Below are 22,789 nucleotides of genomic sequence, written 5' to 3'. Positions count from 1 at the left end.
AACTTACCTTGGCTTCTACTGCATTCGCATAACAGGCAGGCCCCTCATGGAGTGCAATGAGAGTCAGGTGGTTAGAGCGTTGGACTAGTTAACTGTAAGGCTGCAAGATTGGATCGCCCGAGCTGACCAAAAAACAAACAAAAAATCTGTCATTCTGCCCCTGAACAAGGCAGTTAACCCACCGTTCCTAGGCCGTCATTGAAAATAAGAATGTGTTCTTAACTGACTTGCCTAGTTAAATAAAGGTATAAAAAAAAGGTATAAAGGTTTTCTTTTTTTTTTAATGAATACTTGAAATCGGCCCTAATTAATCGGCCATTCAATTTAATCGGTCGACCTCTATTCTGTATCTATGGTTGCAACCCAGTCGTTTGTTCAAAATGTTCTATTGCCGTACTGGCTGGCAACGTTCTTATCCCTTGCTTGCTAGCTAGCCAACTACGGCTAACTTACAGTCAGGTCAAACAGTGCAGCCAGAAAACAACAAAGTAGCTGCATTTGCATTTGTTTAAGCTGTTTTCTAGTGACATTTATCAAGATACATCCGACAGGTTCATTACTATGGGACAGTTGGAGATCTAATTTTAATATTGAAGCAATGTTACAAATGTCAGAGAGACAGACAGCATGGTTCATACAAATCTGTGAGATAATGTCTAGATGATTTTTATAGTGGAGATCAAGTTTATAAAGTGTTTATAAATTGCCTGGCTGGACTGATGAGACAGTGGATTGCGCCGTCAGATGGAACAGAGTCAATAGGCATTTTAACATCATATATTTAGCCGGGGATAACTTGTGGAATAGACACCGGCTGGAATGTGGTTTTAACCAATCAGCATTCAGGATTAGAACCGCCCATTGTATAAAATAATATATTCCACTCATTATCTGAATTTCTTTGATACACTATAAGCTGAGTCATAATGCTGTATGGGGCAAAAAGGTTTTTACAGTAGCCAACTGCTTTATAATACCCCTATTTCTATGTACTGTATAAGTATTATAAAAATAAGACTGACATATTTCTCATCATGCTCACAACCTGCCATTGGATACATGTATAAATCAAATGGTGCATGTCAAATTATACTCAAATACTGTATGGAAAAAAAATATTTACCATCTACTCTTCTTTCTATTCAGCACTTTAAGTATTGTTTTGAAATGTGTATCCTGTGGTTTTTGTTATTGGATTAAATGGTAGTTAATGGTCCTGTTTGACAGGGTTGTGGACTTGATTCCCATGGGGGTCCAGTACAGGGGGAAAAAGTATGAAAATGTATGCAAGTCGCTCTGGATAAGAGCGTCTGCTAAATTACATAAATGTAAATTGTCTAAAACTCCAACCGCCATAGTCAAATCAAATGTTATTTGTCGTGTACACATATTTAGCTAGTGTAGCGAAATGCTTATGTTCCTGATGTGTACGCCGAGGAACTTTAAGCTTTTCACCCTCTCCACTGCGGCCCCATTGATGTGGATTGGGGCATGCTCCCTCTACTGTCTCCTGAAGTCCATGATCAGCTCCTTTGCTTTTTTGAGGTTGAGGTTATTTTCCCGGCACCAGTCCGCCAGGGCCCTCACCTCCTCCCTGTAGGCTGTCTTGTCGTTGTTGGTAATCAGGTCTACCACTGTTGTGTCGTCTGTAAACCTGATGATTGAGTTGGAGACTTGCGTGGCCATGCCGTCATGGATGAACAGGAGCGGGCTGAGCACGCACCCTTGTGGGGCCCCCGTGTTGAGGATCAGCATAATGGAGGTGTTGTTGCCTACCTTCACCACCTGGGGACGGCCCGTCAAGAAGTCCAGGCCCCAGTTGCACAGGGCTTAGTGATGCACTTGGAGGGTACTGTGGTGTTGAAGGCTGAGCTGTAGTCGATAAACAGCATTTTTACATAGTTATTCATCTTGTCCAAATGGGATAGGACAGTGCGATAGCGATTGTGTCATTTGTGGATCTGTTGTGGCAGTATGCAAATTGTAGTGGGTCTAGGGTGTCGCGTAAGGTGGAGGTGATATGATCCTTAACTCTCAAAGCACTTCATGATGACAGAAGTGAGTGCTGTGGGGCAATAGTCATTTAGTCAAGTTACCTACGCTTTCTTGGATACAAGAACAATGGTGGACAAGCGTCAAGCGGTACCAGTACACCAAGACAGTAACCAACAGGACCCTGAACAGCTTCTACCCCCAAGCCAGAAGAATGCTAAAAAAGATAGCTAACTAGCTAATCAAATGGCTATCGGGACTAAGTGCGTTGACCTTTTTTGCAATAACTCTCTTGTACTGATTCTATGCAGGACTCTATTTAAACCAATGGAGGCTGGTGGGAGGAGCTATAGGAGGACGGGTTCATGGTAATGGCTGGAATGGAATCAATGGAACTGTATCAAACATCAAACATATGGAAGCCTAATGTTTGACTCCATTTATTCCATTCCAGCCATTACAATGAGCCCATCCTCCTATAGCTCCTCCCACCAGCCTCTACTGACTTACACATAGTTACACTGACATCCCAACACACACACACACACACACACACACACACACACACGCACACGCACAACGGCCACAAACACGCATAGCACCCACGCACATGCATACTGACACCATCCACACTTAGAAACACACACTCACCACATACGCTGCTTCTACTGTCTTATCTATCCTGTTGCCTAGTCACTTTACCCCTACCTATATGTGCATAACTACCTAAATGACCGCGTACCCCTCCCTGCAAATCGACTCAGTACTGGTACTCCCCGTATGTAGCCATGTTCCTTTTATTTGTTATTGTTATTCGCTATTCACTGTGTTTTTTCCCCTCGTGTCACTGTTTCTGTTATAAAAAAATTATCTTTATCTTTAACTCTACATGGTTGGAAAAGGAGCCATCAGTGAGCATTTCACTGTTAGTCTATACCTGTTGTTTACGAAGCATGTGACAAGTACAATTTGATTTGATGTCTTGTATTCTTAATAAGACATCTGTTGAAAGGTGTTACTCAGCCTGTTCTGTCATAACAAGGTGGGAAAAGTGTTCAGATGGGTCCCAAATTATATCATCATTCATAATTATTGCAGTGGGGGGGAAATGTATGAGTCTTTTCTTAGACAAACTCAGAACATTACCCAAATGCTTGGAAGCACTAAATCAGATTATATTTAAGATCAGCTTTCACACGGTGCCAAAATGGATGTGGGATTTTGTCAAAGATTGGGAATAGGTCATCCTCTCTGCATTTACACATATTTTTTCTATGGCCCTCAAATTCAAATCTGTACCTCGAAGCCAGTTTTACTGGGGTTTTTTCTCATTATTTCCCACTATTCAGGAATAGATTTTGACCTGGGACACCAGGTGGGTGCAATTCATTTGAAGGTCGAACATAAAACCAGCAGTAGTCCGGACCTCGTAGGGTACGATTTGAATATCCCTGCTCCATTGGCTTGTTCTGTTACTTCCTAGATCATCACTGTGTTCAACATCTCTTTCAGTACTTTTCCTATGTGGCTCAGGATGTACTGATTGTGTCTTGGGCTATCTGTTATCCCAACCCCCAGCTGTCAGCCAATCCATTCCATTATAGATCCAGTAAGTGTCAATCTCCAAGCTTTAATTCTGTATATTTAGGGCTCATTTCAGTCATAGAAACATTTAGTTCAATAGCTTGTGTTACACTCCGTCATCTCCATCTCATTCTGTTCTGGTTATCAATGTGTCTGGCTGAACTACATTATGTCCAAGACATCCAAGCAGAGTTGTCCATCCCAGCTGGTTCCATCTCAAAGCTTTCTTTTAGAACCATCCTCAAGAATGGATCATTATGAGACAAATCCAATATGGATTTATCATGGCAACAGACAGTTCACTCTATATTCCATTCAGATCACGGGTGATTGCATGCTCCTGATGCTGCTCTTGTAGTGCTCTGATAGTGTCATCTTTCTCTAATCTGACTGGCCATCAGAAGCTTTGTACGATGCGCTCGCTCTTACTGGCCTCATCTCTCAGCTCTCCGAAGGTGTCGAAGAACTGCTCCATTTCCATCTGCAGCGTGGCGTTGCGGCGGTCGGCGTCGGCCCGGGCACGCTCCACGTTGCGGATCTTGATTTCGGCCACACTGTACCAGCGGCGCTGCTGCGCCAGGCTGGCCCGCAGTCCCACCACCTCCCCGTGGAGGGCCTCGTTGCGCAGCTCAAACCTGGGAGAGCCAGGAGAAAGGGGGACAAGGAGTTATATACACACACAGCTTTCACTCTGGTGGGACTACAGGACTGTGGTCCAGAATGTAGCATGCAGCATCACATCATGTTAGTGTAACCTGACACATGTTGAAGACTGTGTATAGAATATATATGGACATTTGAAAAGGACTGCTGATATATTGGTGTGATTTATTCACAGTTCCATTACCTCTGGATCTTGGCCTCGAACTCAGCCCTCTGCCTGGCCATCTCTTGTCTGAGGCCAGCCAGGAGACAGTACATGGCCTGGGAGGCCGAGGGGCCGTGGGGGTCAGAGGGCAAGAAGACCTCCGAGCTGCCCGTGCTCAGGGGGGCATCAGTAGGGACAGAGGAGGAGGCTAGGGAGTTTGGATGGAGGTCCTCTCCTGGGTCAGTCCTGAAGGAGTGGAACCTGGTGGACCTCCGTCCTAGGCTAGCTCTGACCACACCACTCCCACTATCGTCCAGGGGCAGAATCTCACAGAAGGACCATGAGCTGCTGGTGTCTGCCACGCTTGCCATGCCAGCCTCCACCTCCACTGGACCAGCAGTGCTGCCCACACCACCATCAGCAGCCACCTCATCAATGCTCTGGAGTGTGTCCAAGTTGTCATAGACAGACAGAGTGCTGTCCTGAGCCTTACTGCTTCCACTGGTGCCAGTAGTCCCCAGCTTTGCAGCCCAGCTGGGACCCTCTGGGCCTGTCCAGCCACTGGGCAGCATGCTGCTGTGGTCTGGGTCAGCCTGTATTGTCACAGTGGAAGCAGAGGCTGTGAGTGAGGAGGCAGGGTGAGAGTGAAGGTGGGGGCTGTGTGCTGTCTCAGGGGGCTGGGACTCTGACTGGGACGGAGTGTATCTGTGGTATAGAGACCCAACAGCAGGGATCACTGGAGAGAACCCCTCAGCTGGCTGCTGGTGGTCTGTTTTGAACAGGCGTGGGGCTAAACTGATTTCACACGGGCTTTGGGCTGACCCCCTCCTCTCAGCAATCAGAGGCAGGGAGAGCTGGCGGGAGCAAGGGGAAGGATGGTGGGCTAGCTGTTGTTGTAGGAGGCGCTCGGCTGTTATGCCAAGCCTGGAGTCATGCGACTGGGCCTGGGCAGTGGGCTGGGTATGCGCCCCCTCGAATGGGTCTCCTTTCCATCTATGACAGGGGTAAGAATCTGGTCGTGAGGAACCGGGGGCGTCTACGTTTCCCCCCTCCCTGGAGAAAAGGCACTGGTGCTCCCTGATCAGCTCAGACATGAGCTGCTGCACCACGGCTGCCCCTGGGGAACAGAAGGACGGACACAAGAGTCATAGCCGGAAACATACAGTACCAACAACGTACAAACAGCATCACATGGCACTCTGCGTGTACGCAACACTGTGTTGATATAAACACTGTCTCAAGGCCACCCGGGCAGGCAGGCAGGCAGGCAGGCAGGCAGGCAGGCAGGCAGGCAGGCAGGCAGGCAGGCAGGCAGGCAGGCAGGCAGGCAGGCAGGCAGGCAGGCAGACAGACAGACAGACAGACAGACAGACAGACAGACAGACGGACAGACAGACAGACAGACAGACAGACAGACGACAGACAGACAGACAGACGGACAGACAGACAGACAGACAGACAGACAGACAGACAGACACAGACAGACAGACAGACAGACAGACAGACAGACAGACAGACAGACAGACAGACAGACAGACAGACAGACAGACAGACAGACAGACAGACAGACAGACAGACAGACAGACAGACAGACAGACAGACAGACAGACAGACAGACAGACAGACAGACAGACAGACAGACAGACAGACAGACAGACAGACAGACAGACAGAGCCCCTATCTTTATCGGTCTCTGTCTGGCTCTATATCTGTAGGTTATCTCTGATTCATGTCCTTTTTCCTGAACAACACTCTCAGATGCCCACACGCACCTCCAATGATACTCTCTGGATCTTCAGCTTTGGGTCGTAGGATGTTAGGCCCGAAAACAGTAGCCAGGTTCTGGGTGCTCATCTTGTTGCTGCTGGAATAGGACTGGACTTCGTTCAAAAACCTGTATTGGCAGTGATTTATCCGTATGAGACTTGGGCAGGGTCGATTTTGTCACAGCTGCTACATAACATACAGAAATGTGTCATGTTTGAACAGATGTTAATGTATGTTGTACTGTATGTTGTAAGCTACAAGTCTAGTGATTCAAACAATTATATTTGTATTGCGTTTAAATTGCATTGAAAGTGAGGTATGTTGTATGCAGATTTGATGTTATCTTGATGATATCTTGCTAATGATCTTGATGTTATCTTGCTATCTTGATGCTGTCTTGACATTATCTTGCTAATGAATGACAGGTCAATTGTAGACTTACTGGCAGATGTAATTTAGCAGGTTAAAGTTAGCCACTGGAAGTTCATGAAGAAGATGCTGTAGTTCTGTCAAACCCTTGGGGACACCGGGCAAGATATTGTTGTAAGTACCATCTATGGGCTTGATCAATTACATTTCTCCTTAGAACTTTTAGATCAGAGGATGGTGGTTGTGTCTCTCGCTGTTCATCAGATGTATCTCAGGATGGCGTGCATGATGCAGCTGGATGGAAACTTACCTGTTTCCTCTCAGAGGAGATGTTTTTGCCACACACCAGGAAGTCCTGGTATCTGGAGAAGGGCACCAGTGGCTCTGGCAGCTCCCGCAGATACAGCTTCAGGAGCGACGCCACGGTGTGCACGTCTGTACTGCTAGGATGTCAAATACACACACACTTAAAATACAGCACATCTCTACCACCGTATGGGGGTACGCATAACGGTACATACAGACATAGCTGGCCAATAGGTCTAATTTCATTTTCAACTGTGGTGTTTCTGTTTGTGTTGACTGGAGAGCTCTTACCTGTCAAAGGAGGGCTTCTCCCCAGCATCGAAGGCGTCCTGCAACTCTTTGACCAGCGTGGCCTGGCCTGGCTGGCGGAACAGCCCCACCTCCAGAAGACCCCGCTCCCGGATGAAGTCCACACACTGCTCCACCACCAGAGGTGCCATGTGGACGCCGTAACGCCGCTCATACAGAACCGTCTCCTCCAACCGCTGGCCAAACACGCCTGGGGGTGGAGAGAATTTCAGATCACCCAGGCTAAATGAATAAACAGAGGATGATAGAGTGTGAGTTTGATGGTTCAGGGAGCTTCCCTTCTTCAGACAAGTGGACTCGAACCCTCCATGCTCCAAACCACCTATTTACGCAGCCTGCCTCACACTACCGCTCTGTCGTATGTCTGTGTGTCTCCGTGGGCCTGAGATACTCACGCCTCCTGAAGCTCAGCACCCGCTTGATCTTCCTGTAAGCAGGATGGGACAGGTAGCTGCTGGTCCTGCACACTGTCGCCTTGTTCTCCGGCATCTTCTCTGTTCTCTTCACACTTATTTTCTCCCAGTCCAAATCTCTCTCTCTTTTCACCTCTTTTCTTCCCCTCTCTCCTCTCCGGCCAGACTGTTTGATGGGAGATTATGAGAGGACTCAAATGTCTCGGCGCTGCTGAGACCAGTGTGTTCTTTCCCAAGCGGCCCACCCCTATCTACCTCTCTGTTTTTTTGGAAACTCTCTCCTGTCTGTTACTTTCTGTTCTGTTTCTTCTCCCCCTCCCTCCTCCTCTTCCCTCCTCCTTTTCTTTCTTCAGGTAAACAGATAAGGCTCCTTGCTCTGACGACCCGAGAAATGAGGAGGCAGAGGCATTCCTTGGCGATGCTCAGCCATGGTCCTTGAGCTCAACTAGGTGACCTTAATCAGAAGAATTAGCATTCCAATGGAAAGAATGTCATCCTTACAAGAAGAAGCATTGTGACATACCTGACATATCACAAACTCGCAATCACCCAGGCGTGCAATGGAGCAAACATGCCAATGAACAGAACAACCATTGGAACATGAGCCATATCAAAATGTATTACGGGGATGTTGAACTTTGGAAAGTAAAAACCCATCTTTATTTTTGGCGGCTAAGTTCCCCTCTTTAGATTCCTAAGATAATGACTTAACAGGAGATAGGAGAGTCCAGCAACACTAAACGTTCAACTGATTACTGGTCCTTTTCTACGGGTCCTTTTCACCACTAAACACTGTAAATGTTGAGGAAAGTTCCTCCACACGTTGTTGCTGAATGCAGATAAAGACTATCGAGGAGGCAGTTGTACAGCAGCTCGGCTCCTCTCACGCTCACCTCAGCCTTGGTTCCCAGGGCACAAGTCCTTCCACGATGCTTAACTGAACTCAATCTGGTGAGCATCGAACATCCAGAGGAACCACTTTCAACCTGGATTGTGTTAACAAAAGAGTCAACCAGCTCTCCTAGAAGAAGGTGTCCATGTTATTGTAGAAGTGACGACTGTGACAACCACAGGGAGTATATTATTCCCTCCCCACCCAGAAGAGATTAGCGTTCCAACGTTGTCCAGCAGTAATTGTGCTTGGTAAGCACCACTTAGCAAGCTATGTCCTTGCGGCACGTGTCTCTCCCTCCTTGTCCTATCCAATCCTCCTCATGCTTCAGGAATGTGCCATTGTTTTCACTCAGCCAGTGTCATCCCTCCCTGTCCAATGCGCTCTCAGTCCCCCCCTGAGCTGCTCTCTTTCTCACCAATTAGGTTATGTTTGTTTCCTCACGTCGTGGTCCTTAGGGTTCCTTCAAAGATCCCCACGGTCCCACCACAAGAACAAGTACACAGTGTTTTGTCTTGGACTCTCTCTTTTATTTAGCCTGGCTCAGCCCCCTCCCCAGCCCCTGCCTACTCCACCCCTCTAGTCTCTACCCCACCTCCCTCCTGTATCAAACTATCCCCCACCATACTCACTGGAGCATGGCCAAGGTGGCACCAGCACCCTCTGTATCTCCTATCTCTCCCTGGCCGGGAATCATTAACAAGGGAGAATAGTGTCACAGATTGACAAAATAATAAATGAGTTTGAACTCTTTTTGTCCCTCCCCCCACTCCCCTCTGTCCTAGCATACTACTCTGCCTAGAGGCAGCCAGACCCTAATAGAGTAATTTTCCACTGAGCTATTATGAACCACCCCTTGCGGTCCAAGACTATATGGGGCTAAACTGGCCACAGATAAGCCCCAGCCCCAGCTGAGCCTGGCTCTCTGACTCTCTTGCTGGACATTGGCTGGACGTTAAAGAGGCGGATGTACGGCCTCAGTGAGCCATGATGGCCTCTAATCTGTGAAAATCTCTCTCCTGAAGGACGTGTCGGAGAGAGGCAATAGGCTCAGTGAAGTAAGGACTAACTGCTCCGGAGTGGTGCGGGGAATTCATTGGGAATGTTAATCTCTGTTGTGAAATGTGTTGCTGTGCATTGACCAGGCTCCGGGGTGAGATTCCTGTGATAGGCACAACAGTCATCTAAGGACATTTAGGTCTTCATGAGCAGAACAGGGAGTATTTTGACTCAGTGAATGTCCTCTGTTATGGCCTGATGTTGTCGTTCTTTGATGGAAATATTAAAGGATGGTTATGTAAGTCATTCTTCCAAAGCCTGTCTCAGGTCTGTGCGTAAGGATCAATATTTCCTCACATTAGGGAAGTCAGCACAAGGCCTGCACATCTCATGGGCTATCTCAGCTCAATCTGTGTGTGCGTGCGTGCTTGCGCGTGGGTACACCCTCTTGTTCTTCTGTGCTCTGTTTTCAGACCTCTAGGTGGAACCACTCTATGCCCATCCTGTACGTTGAGGCTGATGTGGCTTGAAGGGCCATACCTCAAAATCACGTTGTTGTCACGCCTCCTTTTGAGGTCTGGAGAATTTTGTATTAGCAAAAACAGCCAAGTGTTTATTGGATGTTAAATTTCAAGAACCCTCTGCCCACAGAAGGGGTGCTGCGTCTTATGTTCGTTACTGTTTTCCAACCGGGTAGGACACATTTTGCAGAGTTTTTGCGTATGCTAGTTGGCTATGCTGGTAAACCCAATGCTGCCATTGAGTTTACCAGGCTTGCCAATTAGGGATTGCTGGTTCTGAATGACCTACTCTTTGGGTAACTACCCAGCTAGCACATTTGGTTCTTTGGAAGTTGTGGGAACGTATGTTTTTGGTTTCACATTGGTTGTTCATCCATAAATACAGAACAAAAAGACTGAACGACTGGGTCACTTCGCTGGCAACCAAACCGATAGAACAAATGACCATCTGGCTTCGGTAGCAACCCTATATTTGTGTCGGGACTATGTCTTATGGAAGGATGAAATAGTATGAATGAATTCATCAAAATAACATGTATATTTTTTAAATATGTCAATCATTATTTGAATAAGTTAGTAACCCATTGTATAAAGTGATAATGCCCTCGAAGCCAATGTTTGGAGGATATATTGGCAAGGTCAGCCGGCCCTCGACTTCGTCTCGGGTCTGACAACACCCGTGCCACAATATCCTCCAAACACCGTCTTCTCTGGCATTATCACTTAAGTAATTGTCAGTCCACCTTCAAAACACTAGCATACTATGGATTGTTTCATTATGCAGTTTAACCTACTATCTATAGCTATATACAGTATTTAGCTGCTATTTATATACTTTTTCAAAACAATTACACATCAAATTCCCTAATAATTATGAAAAAAGTAATAGGCTTGACGATACATTTTGCCACGATTGTTGATCTCAGCGGTTTTGTCTGGCTAATAGCTTGCCCTACACAAATAGGCTGCAATCAAGGACAAGGTAAATTAAATTAAATCCAATTTGAGATACTCCCTGGTCTTCTGAAGTCCTCGCTGCTTCTCTCTCTCTGTCTATTTTTGTATTTATTTATCTTTGAAAAAAGTAGGTTTCCTTCCAATATGTGATTTTTTTTCCCACCAGCGGTATGTTTCAATCAAATGGACTTTTTGCAGATAACAATCAGTGCGTGATGACAGAGCGCACACAAAATGTACTTTTTCACAAAAATGTTCATGTGACGAATAAAAATCTAAACTTCAATATGCGATGGATGAGGCCTATAGTACCTACAGTAAGCAACTTTGCGTGTTGCATTTTTGTCTGCAAATGTTTTCACCACGGCCTGTAGGTCCACTGTTTTCTATACTGAGTATTGACAACCCAGACAGTCTTTCCTGATACATTATATGTCCATTGCACTGCACAATATTTAAACTTAATCTTGAATTATACATGCCAAGATATACCAGAGATAAGGGACTGTTGATATTGCAACCACACAACTCAAACAGTGGTTCACCAGTATGAACTGAGGGCTCAAACAAACTGAACTGAGGGCTCAAACTAATTTTTTGTTTAATCCCTCAAGAACTGTTGTCCACAAAAAAAGATATAATCTGTTTGCATCTGCCAATTTTTCAGCTGTCCAGTATCCAGACGACCTGTCCCAGGCATTCCTATACAGTTAATATCTTTCAATTAAAGATCAATGCTGTATTTGAACCCCCACTCCCTTCTGCCCAGGTTCCCTGATGTTGCTATGGCATTCAAGGTGTTTTAACAATCCCTGTAACTGTCGCGGCTGCAAAGAGATCGTTGTTTGAAACTAAAACTCCGAAAGAACTAGGCCTACGTAAAGAAGCATTATGCTCTCGGCCTGATATGTGCTTTTGAACAAAGAGTAAGCTCCACACATTGCACTGGCGCCGTCGTAGCCTTGACCACGGCATCCCGAGGCACTTTGATTCGTCACATTTTTGAAGCTCAAGAAACAAATACTTAGCTTCCTAGTACATATGGACATTAAAAAGGTTTCTGAATGACTTTTTGGAGGGTTACTGTTCAAATGTTTTATTAAATAGAATAAAAAATAGACATCAATGAAAGGCGCATTCAAACCAATAATCTTCTGTTCTTTATCCATGGAATTAGTCCACTGCACAACCAGAATGGAGCTAGCATGCCATGTTTTTTTATGCATACAAATCTGTTCATTTCAGTTTATTCAAATAGACCCCATTTCAAAGGAAACAAGCACTTTGTTATGCAGGTGAGTGAGGACCCAACAGCAATTCAACAGAAACAGAGTCTTTTAATGTCCAAACAGGGAAAACATAAATCCTCAATCTTTACAGGAGATGTCCAAACAGGGAAAACATAAATCCTCTATCTTTGCAGGAGAGTCCTCCTTCTAGTAGTAGAGGAGAATTGCAGGGCTAGCGGCAACAGACTGCAGGTCCCTCTGGGTAGGCGCGGGCCGTAGAGGACAGAGACACCTGCTCACACGCAGCATCTGATGAAGAGGCAGATTACGACAGGACGGGACAAGGGCAAAGCAAACAAGAATCCGACAAGGACAGAAGCAGAAACAGAGAGAGAAATAGAGACTTAATCAGAGGGCAAAAGAGGAGACAGGTGTGAGAGAGTAAACGAGGTCGTTAGGAGAATGGGGAACAGCTGGGAGCAGGAACGGAACGATAGAGAGAGAGAGAGATAGTAACCTAATACGACCAGCAGGGGGAAACGAAGAGAAGAGAAAGCACAGGGACAAGACATAACATGACACACTTATTAAGATCAGGTGTGTCAATTAGTGGGCACGGATAACACACCTGAACACACTCAGAGTTTTGTTGATGCTGAGAACGGAACTTATATGTTTTTAAATAACATCCTTATAACAGTCTCTAAATGTTACTAAAGTTTTCTTTAGTTTTTTATGGAAGTTTTCGTAAAGTTCGCAGAACATTTTGAGACAGTGGAGGCTGTTGAGGGGAGGACAGCTCATAATAATGTCAGGAACGGAGCAAATGGAATGGCATCCAACACCTGGAAACCATGTTTTGATGTTGTTGACACCTTTCCACTTATTCCACTCCTGCCATTACCATGTGCCTGTCCTCTCCAATTAAGGTACCACCAACCTGTGATTTGAGATTATGGCTTTAAATAGAACAATGAGGAAACCTGTAGGAAACATAAAGTACAAAGATTCCCACAGAAGAACGTTGTTTCTTAACATTCTCTGAACTATTTGAGAACATTCCCAGTTAATAGAACATCAACATGTATATTAAATGTAGCCATGTTTTAAGTTTTAGGAAATGTTCTGTTAAAGGAATGAAATACCAAGAAAATAATGTTTTTTGTCAAATTCCTTAAATGTGCTGACAATGTCCTGCACAGTGGCGATTTTGGCATGTATACTACCGTTCAAAGGTTTGGGGTCACTTTAGCCTTTTAAAATGATAAACTTGGATTAGCTAACACAATGTGTCATTGGAACACAAGAGTGATGGTTGCTGATAATGTATGCCTTTGTATGCCTACGTACTGTACATATTCCATTAAAAATAATCCGTTTCCAGCTACAACAGTCATTTACAACATTAAGAACATCTATACTGTATTTCTGATCAAATTGATGTTATTTTAATGGACAGAAATATGGCTTTTCTTTCAAAAACAATGACATTTCTAAGTTACCCCAAACATTGGAATGGTAGTGTAAATATTGGTGGGGCAAACCCCCCAAAATTTGGGGGATGCATGCCAGCAAAGCCACTACACAACACAACACTAAACAATACATTAATTGCACTATAACGGTGACAAACGGTGCCCACAAACTGTTAGGGCCTACATAAAACTGTCCCAACACCTTACCACTGCTGCACCTGACTATCAGCAGAACCTTGTCTGGCAGCAAAACAGTTCATTCAGCCTCATTTACTGCCTTTAAAAAACACAGCTGATATGGCTGACTTGCCCTCTTAATTAAAACCTCTTAAGGATCGGAGCCTTTTTTTCAATTTTTTTGCCAAAAATGACATACCCAAATCTAACTCCCTGTAGCTCAGGACCTGAAGCAAGGATATGCATATTCTTGATACTATTTGAAAGGAAACACTTTGAAGTTTGTGAAAATGTTAAATTAATGTAAGAGAATATAACACATTAAGATCTGGTATAAAATAATACAGAGAAAAAAATCATGCATATTATTATTTATTTTTCTCCATCATCTTTGAAATGCAAGTGATCACAATGTATTATTCCAGGTTAGGCACAATTTCCAGGTTAGGCGCAGTGTGCGCGCAAAGTTTTAGACTGATCCAATGAACCATTGGAATTAATTGTATTTTTCTTTCTGGGGGGGGGGGGGACTGTGGGAGGGGTCGTGAATGGTTGAGGGACAGCTATTGGGGAACTGTGGGGGGATCTTGGAGGGTTCAGGTTCATGTTTTTTAGCCTGGTGGTAGATTTGTCAACGTGCCCTTGAGCAGGGCATTGACCCTGGATGCTTCTGTGTGTCGCTCTGAATGGGACTCTGTTGGATGATTGGTATGATGTAGTTGTTGAGCGTCTTCACTGCAAGTATATTGTATGTTTCAGATATTCAATAAATAAATAAAAATAGTTTTTCCTGAGTTCCCAGTCTTGAACTCACTGAAGTCAGATTTCCCAGTTCTGAGTTGAAAGTTGTTTTGAGCGTGGCAGAAATCATGCTGGATTGACAGTATGGCAAATGTTGAATGTTCATCATTTTAAGCTTGGAAAAGAGACCCTTAAACCCAGACTCGGGACCACACACCCACTCCACAGAATAGCAGGCTAGTGATTGCCTTAGTCATGCTTGCAGTTAGCCACTGATTCCTTCCAAACCACTCATTCTTGAATTTGCGATTTCCAACTTGTTGTGTAATGTTTATGTCCAATGGCCAATGAGCACCGATACGTTTGATCTATGATTTCTCTTTGTTATTTCTCTTCATATGACAAGGATTAAAAAGTATTTGCCAGTAGATTGTCAACCTGATTCATGATGATGACTGCTAGCTAAGATTTTGAAAGTATGATGTTGACAATTAGAGAACATTACCAACCCCTACGCTCCATATTTTGCACTGGCTGCCCCACCACCACAGAAAGCACTGAGCTAGCTTCTCTGTGTTTTGGACAATGGTATGTGGCTTTAGAAAGTCAATTATTTATTCATGTATTTTTTTACATTGTTTGCAAACTGATATGTGACACCTATTAATGCCAAAATAACATGCCAAAATAACATGCCAACATTTTTTGCTAAAAATGTGGGGCTCAAAACAGGTGGGGCTCTGCCAGGTCGCTACTCGTCCTGCACCATTCCCATAAAGTTGTGGAAAGGTTGTATGCAAAATAACCATAGGACAACCACGCTCTCACCATGCTTTAAGAAACAGATTGTGTTGGGATGCAGGTAGCCTAGCAGTTAAGTGTTGGGCTAGTAACTGAAAGATCACTGGTTTGAATCCCTGAAATGGCAAATTGGAAAAATCTGCAGTTCTACACTTGAGCAAGGCAGTTAACCCCTAACAGCAACTGCTCCCCGGGTGCTGATGATGTCGATTAAGGCAGTCCTCCTCACCTTTCTGGTTCAGAGTGGTTGGGTTAAATGCGGAAGACACATTTTGGTTGATTGCGTTCAGTTGTGCAACTGACTAAGTATCCCCCTTCCCCTCACATATGGTTCTCAGAATGTTATGTGCAAACTGGGTATTGTGTGAAGCCCAGCAGGCACCCAACCAAGGCAGACACACAGCTGTGCCCACCAAGGAGGCAGAGGGGTACACACAGGGTTGGGCTAAGCCCTGTACAGACTGGAGGAGTCATACTCTGGTCTGTTGAACTAAAACAAATTATACGGCATGACTGATTTGATTGTTTGTTCAAGACAGTGAGAGCGCCAAGTGTATGCATTTGAGAGTTGTAATGAGTGTTTAGTAGTGTATATGTATGTAATAGTGATGCTACCTGTAAAGGGTATCCAGACACCCTTGTTGAGGGTCTTGAGCCACTCCTCTCCTTGACCACAGCTGTTGGAGAGGAAGAAGTATGAGCCAGGGCTGACCAGCACGTCTCTGTTCCCACCTGTGATGGAGCGGGGGGGATGGATGGATGGCGAGAGGGTGAGAAAGAGTCACAGACAGATAACAAAGACGAGTGACTGCAGCCCTACTGACAAAAATCTGCCAAAAATGTCAATCTGGTCCATGCTGGTCAAGCTGGTCTGACCAGCATGGTCTATCTAGTTAGGCTGGCCAACCAGCTGGTAAAGCTGGTGATGCTGGTGACCAGCTCATGCTAGTATATTGGTGACATGCTTATACTGGTAGGCTGCTGATCATCTTATGCTAATCCAATCTGTTAGTTGAACCTAATGTACCTGTTACTGAAATGGTTGTTCCGATTTAAATAGTTTAGGTAGTTTAATGTATTCATCTTTCTAACCCTAGTAGGCATTCTGAGGACTGATTGTGGGTGAATAAATTCCAATTGTTGGATATCGACACTCAGGCTGGATTCCAGTAGGAATTAAACATAACTTTGCAAGCCAGCATAATGTGGCTTGCAGGCCTGATGTGGCCATTGTATCAGAGAAAAACTAGGCCCTCAAAGTAAGTCCTTATGGTATATGTAATTTCCTGTCTTAAATAATCAAGTGCTTTGATGCTGGTTTTGCTGGTGACCAGTGTCCAAAACACAGAGAAGGCTGGTCACCAGCAAAAACACGGCGAACCTACTGTATATAATCGTTCAGTATAGTTGTATAGCTATAAAACTATAATATGCTTCATAATAAAACATGTATAAAAACATCAGCCTATGCTGGTCTATACAATTTTTTTGTTCAGCAGGGAGGCCACTAATGTGCTCTACTTGATTCTTGTCTTAGACAAGGAGCCGCAAACAGCAGAGAGGCTTTGTTTATTGACAAAGACCACAATTGCCCTATGGATGGGCAAATGTCCACTCTCAGTCTTATTTGGGATTGATTGGACGTTTAGGCCTTCTCTGATTTCCTTGTACAAATCAAAATGAAATCATATATTATTTGTCATATATGCTGAATACAACAGCTGTAGACCTTACAGTGAAATGCTTACTTACATTCCCTTAAACCAACAATGCAGTTTAAAAAAATAATACCTACAATATTGTTAGTCGAGGTAAAAAATAAAAAATAAAGGGAACACTTAACCAACACAATGTAACTCCAACTCAATCACACTTCTGTAAAATCAAACTGTCCACTTAGGAAGCAACACTGATTGACAATACATTTCACATGCTGTTGTGCAAATAGAATAGACAACAGGTGGAAATTATAGGCAATTAGACACCCCCAATAAAGGAGTGGTTCTGCAGGTGGTGACCACAGACCACTTCTCAGTTCCTATGCTTCCTGGCTGATGTTTTGGTCACTTTTGAATGCTGGCGGTGCTTTCACTCTAGTGGTAGCATGAGACGGAGTCTACAACCCACACAAGTGGCTCAGGTAGTGCAGCTCATCCAGGATGGCACATCAATGCGAGCTGTGGCAAGAAGGTTTGCTATGTCTGTCAGCGTAGTGTCCAGAGCATGGAGGCGTTACCAGGAGACAGGCCAGTACATCAGGAGACGTGGAGGAGGCCGTAGGAGGGCAACAACCCAGCAGCAGGACCGCTACCTCCGCCTTTGTGGAAGGAGGAGCAGGAGGAGCACTGCCAGAGCCCTGCAAAATGACCTCCAGCAGGCCACAAATGTGCATGTGTCTGCTCAACAGCCCAACACCGTGCAGGACGTTTGGCATTTGCCAGAGAACACCAAGATTGGCAAATTCGCCACTGGCGCCCTGTGCTCTTCACACATGAAAGCAGGTTCACACTGAGCACATGTGACAGACGTGACAGAGTCTGGAGACGCCATGGAGAACATTCTGCTGCCTGCAACATCCTCCAGCATGACCGGTTTGACAGTGGGTCAGTCATGGTGTGGCGTGGCATTTCTTTGGGGGGCCGCACAGCCATGTGCTCGCCAGAGGTAGCCTGACTGCCATTAGGTACAGAGATGAGATCCTCAGACCCCTTGTGAGACCATATGCTGGTGCGGTTGGCCCTGGGTTCCTCCTAATGCAAGACAATGCTAGACCTCATGTGGCTGGAGTGTGTCAGCAGTTCCAGCAAGAGGAAGGCATTGATGCTATGGACTGGCCCGCCCGTTCCCCAGACCTGAATCCAATTGAGCACATCTGAACACCTTTGGACACCTTTGGGATGAATTGGAACGCCGACTGCAAGCCAAGCCTAATCACCCAACATCACTCATGCCCTTGTGGCTGAATCGAAGCAAGTCCCTGCTTCAATGTTCCAACATATAGTGGAAAGCCTTCCCAGAAGAGTGAAGGCTGTTATAGCAGCAAAGGGGGGACCAACTCCACATACTTTTGGTAATGTATTGTAGATACATTCTCCAGTAGGATGTACTTCTCAGCCTATTGTATTTTTTTCTCATTTTTATAATTATCTAGACAAGTCAGTTAAGAATTCTTATTGTACAATGTCAGCCTACCCAGGGCAAATCCTCCCCTAACTCGGACAATGCTTGGCCAATTGTGCACCACACTATGCGACTCCCGATCATGACCGGTTGTGATACAGCCCGGGATCAAACCAGGGTCTGTAGTGACGCCTCGAGCACTGAGATGCAGTGCCTTAGACCACTGCGCCACTCGGGAGCCTTAAAATATCACCGTGGATATAATGTTGAAGATCTGACGTTGTTTTATAGGTACAAAAGTTTGTCAATTTTGACATTTGGTTTCCATGATGACATAATCCTGTGGTTGAAATTTCACCCTTAAAACAACAGTTTACGTGAATTACTTTTTCCAAATCCAATGTTTTTTCCATGTAGATTCCACGTCACATTGAGCTGACAAATTACGTTGACAAATGGTTTGTGTCCAGTGGGTAGTTTACGTTTACATACTGTACATAAATGTAGAGAAAGTATTCATACCCCTTGGCCACATTTTGAGTTTAAAAATGGATTAAATTGTGATTTTTGTGTCACACAATACCCCGAATTATGTTTTTAGACAATTTTGTAAATTAATTAAAAATGGAAAGCTGAAATGTATTGATTCAATAAGTATTCACCCCTTTGTTTTGTCAAGCAGAAATAAATTCAGGATTAAAATTGTGCTTAACAAGTCAGCATGGACATGATTTTTGAATGAATGACTACCTAGATCTTTGTAACCCTCACATACATTTATCTGTCCCTCAGTCACACAGTGAATTTCAGTGAATTTCAGACACAGATTCAACCACAACCATTTTTCCAATGCCTTGCGAATGAAGAACACCTATTCCTTTGAGCACGGTGAAGTTATTAATTACACTTTTGATGGTGTATCAATACACCCAGTCACTACAAAGACACAAGCGTCCTTCCTAACTCAGTTGGCGGAGAGGAAGGAAACCACTCAGGGATTTCACCATGACTTTAAAACAGTTATAGAGTTTAATGGCTGTAATAGGAGCAAACTGAGGAATGACCAACAACATTGTAGTTACACCAAAATATTAACCTAAATGATAGAAAAAAAAGTAGGAAGACTGTACATAATAAAAACATTCTAAAACATGCTCAATAAGACACTAAAGTTAAACTGCTAAAAGTTGTCTCTGATTGAGAATCATACTTAGGTAGCCTGGGTTTCACTTTTGAGTTGTGGGTGTTTGTTTTCCGTGTGTGTGTTTGTTGCCACACGGTACTGTTTCGGTTTAGTTCGTTTCACGTTTACTGTTTTGTAGTGTTCAGTTTGTCTTTAAATAAATGTTATGGACACTTACCATGCTGCGCATTGGTCCTCTGTAATGGAATGCCATTACACTGAGATCCTCTCATAGTCGTACCGTCATACCACAGCACCAGTCAAACATGACAAATCCCTAAATGCCGATACAGATTAATACTGTTTTTCACTCCATGCATTTCACAATCCCTCCCCCTCTCTTTGAAATCTTTATCATCTTTGAAGAGTCTGGGTGCTGGGAAAAACAGTGTAGGATCCTTATGTACACAAAGGAAGGAGGCTTTCTTGGAAATAGCTATTGGGAATGCTGTAGTAATGTTCAGTGATCTACTGTATATACACCAGTCTCAAAAGAATGGTTTTCCTGTACGTGTGATTTATGCTTGCCGTCTGCGAGTTGTTGGGATTACTTCCAGACAATTAAACATGACATTTTTCTGTAATAGTGCAGAACATGTGATTCTAGCTCCTGCCGGTCACTGTGTCCTCTCTGCTAGAGTGTTAGCTGGACAACAGCCCGAACAGAATCAGATGGCCATTCCTTATCTTTAAGCACTGCTCAGGTTCAACAAGGGCTCATTGATTTTCATAATTTAATTAAAACTCCTGCCAGTTTTTTCATACATTTTTCCCGGACATATTAATCAAGTTATGGGGTTCTGGAAGCAATAAAAATGGTGCTCTCAATTCTGCACACATTCTCTGGGAAAGAGTGTGGACGGTGATTCATTTCAGGCAAGGTACTTTCTTAACAAGGACAGGAATGTGAAATAAGCCCATCTAAGTGGCTTACACCTCTACTGTAAAAGCCTGGTCCAGGCAGACACTGTGGTGTCTCTGACTACAAGGCATTCCTCACCTAAGCTGTGATAACGGATCTGAGCAGACCCTACATTTAATCTGGGTGTACAGTATGTGATCTTTATCAGAGACTCTTAATTCTTTATTTTGATTCGGGAAAGTTTTTCATTCCAAGACTATTTAGTACAATGCAACAGCGTTATGGGGTGAAACAAGCCTTTCCAGTCAAAAATGTGCTCCAAATTCCTCTACATTTTTACATTTAGTCATTTAGCAGACACTCTTATCCAGAGGGACTTAAAATGAGTAGAATGATACTCAATCTTTTAGTCCTTTGTCAGATGACTGCCTCATCCCTACCTCATCCCTGGTGCCTCATCCACTCCACTCTCTCAACTCATTATTTTGAGTACCCTCCTCCCCTCCCTGTCCCCACATCCATCATGTTCTGTAAATTAGGGGCCTGGTTTAAACAGCTTTAATGTACTCTTCCTCTCCTGCCCCCTTCCCCCCTTCCCCTCTCACCCCTGAACCTCATTGTACACGCACTGATGTCTCTCAAGGGCACCAAGAGACACTACATCACTACATCACTTTCTGGTCCCCATGGGAGCCCCATGTTATCTGCATATGAGTGTTTGATAGGGGGAAGTACATCAGGACTGGATGACCCAATTCTCCCAAGGGGATATAATTAACCCTTGCTGCGTTGTCTTCCTCTTACCCCCAGCATTCCATAGTGATATGATCAAATTAGAACTGATCAAGCATGGTCTGTACACAATGAAACATCGGCCATACGCATGAACTGAACTGTAATGACATTTGGCCATAAGGACACCAGTGCAAGTATTTAATTTTCAACAAGTAGAAACATTAGTAGAAAGATTCAGCATAACTCACAGCTTTATTGATGCATAGTATGAAAAAGCAATATGAATGGTAAAAGTACTGAAGTATGTCAAATGGTTGTAGTGTAAAGTAACTTGGTCACAGTAAATCATGCTTACTTTCTGCTTAATACGAGGAAACAATCACAAAGTAGACCTGCCAAAGCCAGTTTAAAATGACCCAGACATGTCTCATGATAGTGGCTGATGGATAGTAGGATGGGAGGAGTGTGTGAGGCAAGGGTTGACATCTCACTCACCTTTCTGTGTGGCGCTGTTGTACTTCCAAGACTTGAAGCAGGTGAGACCCATACTGCAGGTGTCTGTCCAGCTCTAGTATTCACCTAGCCTAGCCAACGGCCCAGTTCTCTAAGCACATGTAGTTCACCCATAATAATCCAATTGATTTTGCATATAAAACACCTTTACCTTCCACTGATAGCACTCCCTACCGACCCAACATCCCGAAGGCTGCCTAGGACTGCCATGTCATTGATCCCCGCCCATTACTCCTCCTCTCTCTCTCTCTCTTTCTCCTGATCTCTTGCTATATCCCTCCTCATCCACCTCCTCAATAACCATACAGCCCCATCCCCTTAGCCGTGCTGTGTTTGGTTGGGGGAGACGTACAGTGGAGGGTGGGCTGGGGCGGAGGCCCTCTGCGGCAGACCAACCCACAACGGCTGCACACGCAGAGGCAAAGTATGGCCTCAGCATCTCTCTACCAGCTGTAATTACTTCACTACCGTGCCACGTCGCAGGCAGAGGCAATTTCCCTAATGCACAGCCCACCCCACTACACCCCACCCGCCCCAGCTTTCGTATTTTGTTTAATGGCCATCAATGTGCACCGCCCTCACCCACACACAATGACTCAAGGGTTATAAAGACGCAAGCGGGTGCCCGGCACGTTAAACTTTTGAACCGTCGTCCAATACACTAAGAGGAGCCTCTCTCTCCTTGCTCTGCCGTCCTCCCCCCCCCCCCCCTCTAGCCTCCATCCCTCTAGCTCTCTCCCATAGCATCTTGGATTTATGATCCTGGCCTGGCAGATGCTCAGAGATATATTGATCCTGACCAGAGAGACCCACTTCATTTGGCGTGAGGAGGACTCCTCCTCAGTAGACTTTACTGATGCCATCAAATCTGTGTGGCTTGGCTGGAGTTATGTGGCCAGGTGCCAGTCTATGAATGTCACAGTGAAAGGGGTACCATGAGACCAGTACACATACAACTTCTACCTAGCTACTCCTTTAAAGTTGTTGTCCATCGTGTTACTCCTATCATGGGAGATAGAAGATGGGGAGATCACAG

The 22,789-nt window shown here is 44.7% G+C and overlaps 1 protein-coding gene across 4 annotated transcripts; it reads right to left on the bottom strand.

Moving 5' to 3' along the window:
- Positions 1-564: 564 nt before the first annotated feature.
- Positions 565-22,039, bottom strand: si:ch211-247j9.1 (rho GTPase-activating protein 24). Of its 4 annotated transcripts, none has more exons than XM_029670130.2 (8): positions 21,736-22,039; positions 15,956-16,072; positions 7,118-7,325; positions 6,831-6,960; positions 6,594-6,667; positions 6,157-6,278; positions 4,424-5,501; positions 565-4,211 (listed from the first exon to the last, which is right to left on the bottom strand). In XM_029670130.2, the coding sequence occupies exons 1-8, from the start codon at positions 21,785-21,787 to the stop codon at positions 3,974-3,976; spliced, it is 2,019 nt and encodes a 672-aa protein (XP_029525990.1). In that variant the 5' UTR covers positions 21,788-22,039; the 3' UTR covers positions 565-3,973. The 4 variants fall into 4 exon arrangements, with proteins under 4 accessions (XP_029525990.1, XP_029525989.1, XP_029525991.1 ...); XM_029670129.2 differs by having other exon boundaries at positions 6,831-6,963; positions 21,736-22,038; XM_029670131.2 differs by lacking the exons at positions 15,956-16,072; positions 21,736-22,039 and adding an exon at positions 7,531-8,972 and having other exon boundaries at positions 6,831-6,963.
- Between the last annotated feature and the right edge of the window lie 750 nt (positions 22,040-22,789).

This window comes from Oncorhynchus nerka, linkage group LG10, assembly GCF_034236695.1.
Source record: "Oncorhynchus nerka isolate Pitt River linkage group LG10, Oner_Uvic_2.0, whole genome shotgun sequence".
NCBI lineage: Eukaryota > Metazoa > Chordata > Actinopteri > Salmoniformes > Salmonidae > Oncorhynchus > Oncorhynchus nerka.
This window is presented reverse-complemented; position numbering and strand designations above follow the sequence as displayed.